The 7,093-nt window shown below is 38.4% G+C and overlaps 1 protein-coding gene and 1 long non-coding RNA gene across 2 annotated transcripts; one reads left to right on the forward strand and one right to left on the reverse strand.

The window, feature by feature from the left end:
* The first annotated feature begins 773 nt into the window (after positions 1-773).
* On the forward strand, positions 774-6,582 carry LOC111264934 (eukaryotic translation initiation factor 3 subunit D). The gene is made up of 9 exons (XM_022841204.2): positions 774-1,364; positions 2,253-2,492; positions 2,690-2,845; positions 3,365-3,488; positions 3,659-3,792; positions 4,161-4,409; positions 4,928-5,119; positions 5,282-5,428; positions 6,033-6,582. Exons 1-9 carry the CDS (start codon positions 1,104-1,106, stop codon positions 6,381-6,383), a joined length of 1,854 nt encoding a protein of 617 aa, XP_022696939.1. The 5' UTR covers positions 774-1,103; the 3' UTR covers positions 6,384-6,582.
* On the reverse strand, positions 4,345-7,055 carry LOC111264938 (uncharacterized). The gene is made up of 4 exons (XR_002683158.2): positions 6,833-7,055; positions 6,286-6,365; positions 4,675-5,122; positions 4,345-4,482 (listed from the first exon to the last, which is right to left on the reverse strand). It is a non-coding gene; the product is annotated as an uncharacterized LOC111264938 (long non-coding RNA).
* Between the last annotated feature and the right edge of the window lie 38 nt (positions 7,056-7,093).

A 7,093-nucleotide genomic window follows, 5' to 3' on the forward strand; every position in this document is an offset into this window, starting at 1 on the left:
ATGCACATACATACAGTCGTTTAGTACCACTTTCAGAGAGAACTTATAGTATCTTCAATTGATTGATTAATGCTGCTGGGTCTCAAGTTGATGATTAACACGAACGTAATTTAGCTCAACATTTTATTACACATGACACAAGTCATATGTAGACCTGCTAAAGAATTAGATTGCACTGTTTCCATTAACGCTACTAACGGGAACTATTTAAGACCTGATCGTCCAAATAATATAAAAACGATTCGTTTGTTGATATTAGAACCGTATAGTGATCGTGATTCTAGTTTACGCCTTATGCGTACGCATAGCAATTTTAATAATAGCCTCGTATTGAACTGAACTCAGTCTAATTTTAAAGCATGCGTTTTGGTGCTTGTGGACAATGGCAGTAATGGTTACCTTAGCTGAAGTGTTGATGCGTGCGTTACAAGAGAACTTCTGTTCAATGGTAGTTATCAAATGAGGAAAAAATAATAGTGTGCAAATGATCACTGTGTTAATGAAACTAACCGAACCCGAGAAAGAAATGAACAGTTCAAATACAACCGTCACCAAGCGCGGTTATTTAGTCTTGTTGTCTATCTAGCAACCTGCCCGATTACGAATGGCGAACGTACATCGTATACGGTTTCATCCGGTCTACTACAATACTTCTTAGATTTGCTGTCAATAGCAGGGTCTTGAAGAAAGCATCCTGGTCTAAGGGATCGAGCCTATTGAAGGCTGTAACGAAGTTGTTTTACCTAATTTCAGGACCAGCGATATATTTTTTCATTTTTATTTTCTTTTTTAGCTTGAACTTGTTTGCATAGTACACATACCGCTCTTCAACGGAAGCTTTTGGTCAACTTGAAAATCGCCAAAAGTGGCCGTCATTGTCACGTAAATACTTTGACGCTGTCGTATCCATCCTCTAGAGACCTCTCCACAGATGCATCTTCTATCTTTGTATGTAGTTAGTTTAAACTTCTCGTACAAAGTCAACGGTATGACGTAAGCATACAACAACTACGCTTTGATCACCGTTAGCGTACAGATACATATCACGAACGCGCAACGTGCATAAGCTACTACTACTACTTAAAGAAGTTTTAAATTGTGCTATGATCTGGCTGCGCACAATTTACGTTATGTTAATGTGTGATGTCGCCATCTTGCTGCTAATTCTCTTTTGTTTTTGCCTATCAATATTCTACACGTTTCTGTTTCACTTCGTGCGAAAGATATCCTCTGGCAAGATGCGGCAGAAATTCGAGCTTCCAGAAATCGAAGACAATTTAGAAGGCTGGGGACCGCTGTCACTGCCCCCGATATTCTCTAATATGCCGTACCAGGATTTTTGCAAAACAGATGAACTTGGAAAGGTCAGCAAAAGGATTTTCTTCAATACAAACGAGAGTTTGTGTATTACTATGAGAGAGGTGTTCCTTGATAATATGACATGTTACATGGATTTAGTAAAAGAACAGCACCGAAAGCTTTCGGTTAGAGTCAATATGTACAGGATATAACTTGCGTAAGTTTTAGCAAAAGCTTTTTTTCTACGTTATAAATAGGTTACATAACTTACAACGCATTGCACAAGTGTATTCTGTAAAAATAGGGGCATCACTTTTCCTTATTGACGAAACTTACGTTCTATCTGCTAGCCTATTTTAAGCTTTTGCAGAGATGCATCATACGCTGGCTTCAATACAGAACATCTTTTCGCATATAATAATTATAATCAATAATTATATTCATGGAGAGAATACTCTAGTGGTGAATTAGCTATAGAAAAATACGTAAGTGTATACTACAGCGTTGTAAAGTGTCCATTGTATATTATTCATTTATTGTCATATTAGAGCTGGTTTATTAAAAAGTACATAATAAAGTACATAATAATAGAACCAAAACGTCCATTTACAGCTATCCGATTTGACACGTTAAATGGGGCTTTTGTAAGGTAGATCAGACAGCGGGTTTCAATGTTGTGTCTTTCATGTCAGTTCAGTAGAATGGGATTATTGATTTTTGTCTTTAACCTTGACGCATGTTCAGATATCAACATTCGGATAACCTGTTGACATCTAGTCTTACACAAATAGATAAAACATATCCATTACGGAATAAAATCGTTTAAAAATAAAGCCGAACATACACTTCACAAAGAACATCGAATAGATTTTATGTTAGCTATGATAGTGACTTAATAAATTTTGCGTTGTCTGATTTCATCGATATCACTGACGACGTATCATCCATTATAGGTAGCTGACTGGACTGGATTGATGTACAGGGATCGACGTTCGGCGAAAAGGTTCAACTCAGCATACAGTGGGCCGCAGAACATGCAATATGCGTACTATCACGAAGAAGATGACGCGTCGTTCCAGCTAGTTCACACAACCAAGACTCCGAAGCCCCTTCATCAGCGAGGCAAACTCAATAGGATGAACCAGAAGTTGAACCAGGCTCGGCGTCAGCAACAAGCTCAACAGGCGCAGCAGGTTTTTAAAATCGGCCGTTCGTTATTTTAAGCGTAGAGAATCTATTCGTTGGTTGGGCTGATAAACGTTTCAGCTTTTTGTATTATTAAGGCTGCTGGTCACGTTCATTGGGCGTGGCACGATTTATAGTTTTTGTGTAGCAATAAACGTAAACAATTCCGCCTACTTTCTTCACTTTTTTAAAATTTTATATGCAGTTAACTCGCTTGGGCAAAGGTCGGGAACGCGATCGCCATCAACAAATTCGTAAATGGCAAAAGCACTTGAAGCAAAGGTATGATCACCGTCAACACAACCAGAATCCCCATTTCAAATATCGGGAAGCCTCTGTCTCTGTTCGACCTTCCTGGAAGGTAAGTACATACATTGCGCCAAAAAATCATACGCACAAAGAATATAAGGGACCATTCAGGAATTAATTAGGGCTATGATAACATTTTGAATCCTAACTATAATAAACAGTTTGCTCTTTAAATTCCTGGACCTCCTGGAGCTGTTCTTCTATTTGTATCCTGTACCAATAAATAAAAAAGATAATTAGACGGTTTCGAGCCTTAGAGCATCATTGGACACTGGCACGGAAGTCATAAGCTGCACGCGCTCAGGCCTCGTAGCCACGCAACCTCCACATCTGTCCCTACGACTTCATTTTGTCTCTTTCTTGCTGTATATATAAAAAAAAAGTATGTAAAAAAACTCCCTAGAGTTTCCTATACGACTGTCCAGATTTCAACAGCCGACCTATGTAAACCTAGCTTATGGCGCCAGCCTCGCAATCACCTCGGCCATTACCACATGTTTTGTACGATTTCAAACATCAGGCAACGTTGTGTCTCACGTATTATTAAATCATTAATGTGACTGACGTATAGGTTCTGGAAGAGATGGAATTTTCTTGGCTCACGAAACTAATGTTATCTGGCATCGGCGAAGGCCGTGACGTATATCGCTGCGGCACAATGGAATACTTTGATAAAACCTTCCAAAGCGTTACCTGTAAGTTTGTCGCACACATCCTGCAAATAAGTTTACCCAAATCAACGTCAAAATGTAATTATTGGGAAAACGTATTTCAAAAATGTTGTTATATTTGACTTCGCGATATATTGTGTTCCGCCAGAAACGGGTTCAATTTCTACATGATTGTGTTATCCATGCAAGTTCAGGTAAAAATGAACGCCCGCTGAGGCGGGTGAATCGGATATTTCACACGGTCTGGACAACCGATGACCCAGTTATTCGGTCGCTGGCGATGAAGAAATTCATCACCGGAATGGTTGAAGGCGCCGACGTTAGTAAGGTATTATATGAATGAGAATATTTTAACTGACAGACCACCTTGTGTGGTTAAGAAAACAACGAGACGTCAGGCATGCTACATTACATTATAATAGTTTATATATAAAAGTAACTGGATGAAAACCATACAGTAATCAAATATTGATCATACAATATAACACTTATTATTGCAATGATGTTAAGAAACGTAGTGTTCACAGTTGGCTTTTATGTATAACTAAGAGGATGGTATTCAGGTCTATAGTATACCAATAAAAGTAACATAGCAAAATCATAAGAATAATAATAATAATATCTCATACATTGTCAGGACGAAATAACTTTGCCGGAATGATTCGTTGAGCTCGTTTAATTGAATTCATCGCTTAGGTGCGTGTCTATACAACAGACGCCATTATGTCGACGCTGATGTGCGCTACTCGTTCGATCAATTCATGGGATATCGTTGTCCATAAAATAGACGATATTGTTTTCCTTGATAAGCGTGGCACCGAGTTCTTCCACATACCAGTCAATGAAACTGCCGCAGATCCACCTCATGACGAAGCTAGCTCCATTAACTCGCCCAGAAACCTCGCTTTAGAGGCGACATACATTAACCACAACTTCTCGCAGCAGGTAAGTGTGGAAAGAGGGTTTCTAGTCCATGTAGACAATGACTTCATAAAGGTTGTCGATCGATTGTTTTAAACTTCAACAAGCAAGGAAAAATGTACGATAAACTATGTTATAAAGTGTAAGTATGGACATTTAAGCCTAATAAGGAAGCTCAATTAATGCTTTAGTAGACAAAGGTGATAAAAACCGACTAAAAATGATTTTGCTATATTTGTGATTATGCTGAAAGTGTGCTCATCTATCTTGTATCGACTAGCAACAATACCTGACTTCGATGCTCGCTGCAGCTCTTCTAATCGTTGTTCTGCACACAGATAGCTGATGACGCAAAATTGTTTCAGTAAGGCCAGAAAGCGCTAATAACCGCCGGTCTTTATATATGCACGCACGTAAGTTGATATGAAACCTCCATAACTTCCTACAGCTTTTTCTAATTCTAGTATTAAACTAATACACATTCGACACAATCGATATATAGATTATATATTTGACAACAGCAACTAAATTTGTTTGCTAAGGTATTGAAGGCTGATGGCAAAAAGGTATCATTTGAGAATCCGAACCCGTTTGCTGCCGAAGATGGCAGCGACACACACGAGTTAGCTTCTGTCGGGTACCGCTACCGCCAGTTCCAGATTGGCGAAGACGTTGGACTCATCGTTCGATGCGAGCATGATGGAGTTCTAACAGGATCCAACGGGGAAACTCAGGTACTGTGAATGGATGCAAAATATGATTATGATAGCTTGATGGTTTGCAATAGGCTTAAACGTTAATCCGTCATAATTAATCATCAGAAGAAGCGCAACTACAAAATGTAACAGATGATCAAATACATAAACCATTAACAGTTTGGGTTTTGTACTTTACAGTATATTAACGTTAAAGCTCTTAACGAGTGGGATTCACAATATCCAGGAAATATTGACTGGCGCCAAAAATTGGATTCTCAACGTGGAGCCGTTCTTGCGCATGAGCTTAAGAACAATTCGTGTAAGCTAGCAAAATGGACTCTCCAGGTTTGTCTATCTAAGTTCAGGCCATTTTGAGCAACATTTGAACATATATAAAGTATCGGCACAAAATTCTATTTCGAGGGGGCGTATCTGCATCAGTATTTATTTTTGGTGTATACTATAAATATGCGTTGTTTATAATATACATACGTACCAACATTTCGAAGCTATAGTGCTTTAAGTGTCATGCACATAATAGAAAAAGACTCCTTCAAGCTGGTTATGAGTTGTAAAGAGGTAATGTCCGTGACTTTAGCCAATTACTTTGGTATCATTGCTAACGATACAACATGCACCCAGATTTCGTTCTTGATTGTCGGTCATTATGCCGCTATGTATTACTACTACTACTACTACTACAGCACGACGACCTCTGTCCAACAAATTTCTCCGACTCCGTCTAGAGGAAGCTAACTTGTCTAACTGCTTTTGCTCTGTCCATTCATGTAGAGCGAAGATGACTCTTGACTAGTTTGTAACGAAAATATCCTAATGCGTTAGAACGTGCTAGACGATTTCTATATTGAGTGTCGGTCGATGTGCCAATTTATTTGAATCTGAGCGTATAAACATCCAGTACATTCTTTTCCTGTTTGTGTGTATACAGTCAATTCTTGCAGGTTCTCATCAAATCAGGTTTGGTTACGTTAGTCGAGTCAATTCAAAGGACACGACAAAACACGTTATTCTGGGAACGCAACAGTTCCGACCAAAAGAATTTGCTGACCAGATCAACCTAAACATGGACAATGCATGGGGCATTCTACGGTACATTGTAGACACGTGTCTTAAACTTGAAAATGGAAAATACCTCTTTCTCAAGGATCCGCAAAAATCAGTGTTACGTTTGTACGACATACCCGATGACTCTTTTGATAGCGACGATAGCGAGTACAGTGATCAGGATGCTGTGCCGTCAGGCTACAAATCCAGTGAAAACCTTAAGGAAGAATCATAAAAAAATTGATAAGCTAGTGAAAAAGCCACTCGCAGTTTGGAAAAACATAGTCGTTCTTTCACAACAATATGCCTTATGTTATCGCCAGATTCAATGATCACGAAATAAACTTTCAAAACGTGTGTTCCGAAAAATCAGGATTGAGCAGAAACATTTTTATAGTATATATAATAAATACACAAGCTCGTATCTAAAGTCATTTTTAGGGTTCTCTCTTTCATACATGGATGCTGCCAACGACAGATACAACGAGATGTATCCATAGTGATAACCGTTGATACGAAAACACTTACGTATATATTCCTCCATCTATAGTCTATCGGTTGGGAAGTTCTAAGGCTAACTAACGTGATGTCTTTAGATGATGGTTTCAAAAGTTACAGTAATTGTTTCGATCTCTAGACAGCTATGGTATTTTTCTCTACTGATATTTCTGAAAGTTTACACACCTTCTATTCCTCGTAGTCATAATGAGCTATGCGAACGTATTTTTGCTTCAAAGATTTACGTCCTCGTGCAGCTGCGTGATTTCTAAGCTGTGATCTATCTTAGTAACGATACTATCCTCTTTTATTTGTTAGCTGCGAATGTATGTCAGGGCAATAAAATTATTTTGTTCTAATTGCTACTCGTGTTTCGTAAGTGAATTTTACCACTAACAAGATTGTTAGACTTTTTAAATTATGATATATATATATATATATGCTGTC

This window comes from Varroa jacobsoni, unplaced genomic scaffold (assembly GCF_002532875.2).
Source record: "Varroa jacobsoni isolate VJ856 unplaced genomic scaffold, vjacob_1.0 scaffold_914, whole genome shotgun sequence".
NCBI classification, from domain to species: domain Eukaryota; kingdom Metazoa; phylum Arthropoda; class Arachnida; order Mesostigmata; family Varroidae; genus Varroa; species Varroa jacobsoni.

Excerpts from the sequence above, each read along its gene's own strand:
- LOC111264934 (XM_022841204.2), top strand. The coding sequence starts at position 1,104 with ATGATCTGGCTGCGCACAATTTACGTTATGTTAATGTGTGATGTCGCC. Across the intron at positions 3,489-3,658 it reads AACCTTCCAAAGCGTTACCT|GTAAAAATGAACGCCCGCTG; the intron begins GTAAGTTTGTCG and ends ATGCAAGTTCAG. Across the intron at positions 5,429-6,032 it reads TAGCAAAATGGACTCTCCAG|TCAATTCTTGCAGGTTCTCA; the intron begins GTTTGTCTATCT and ends GTGTGTATACAG.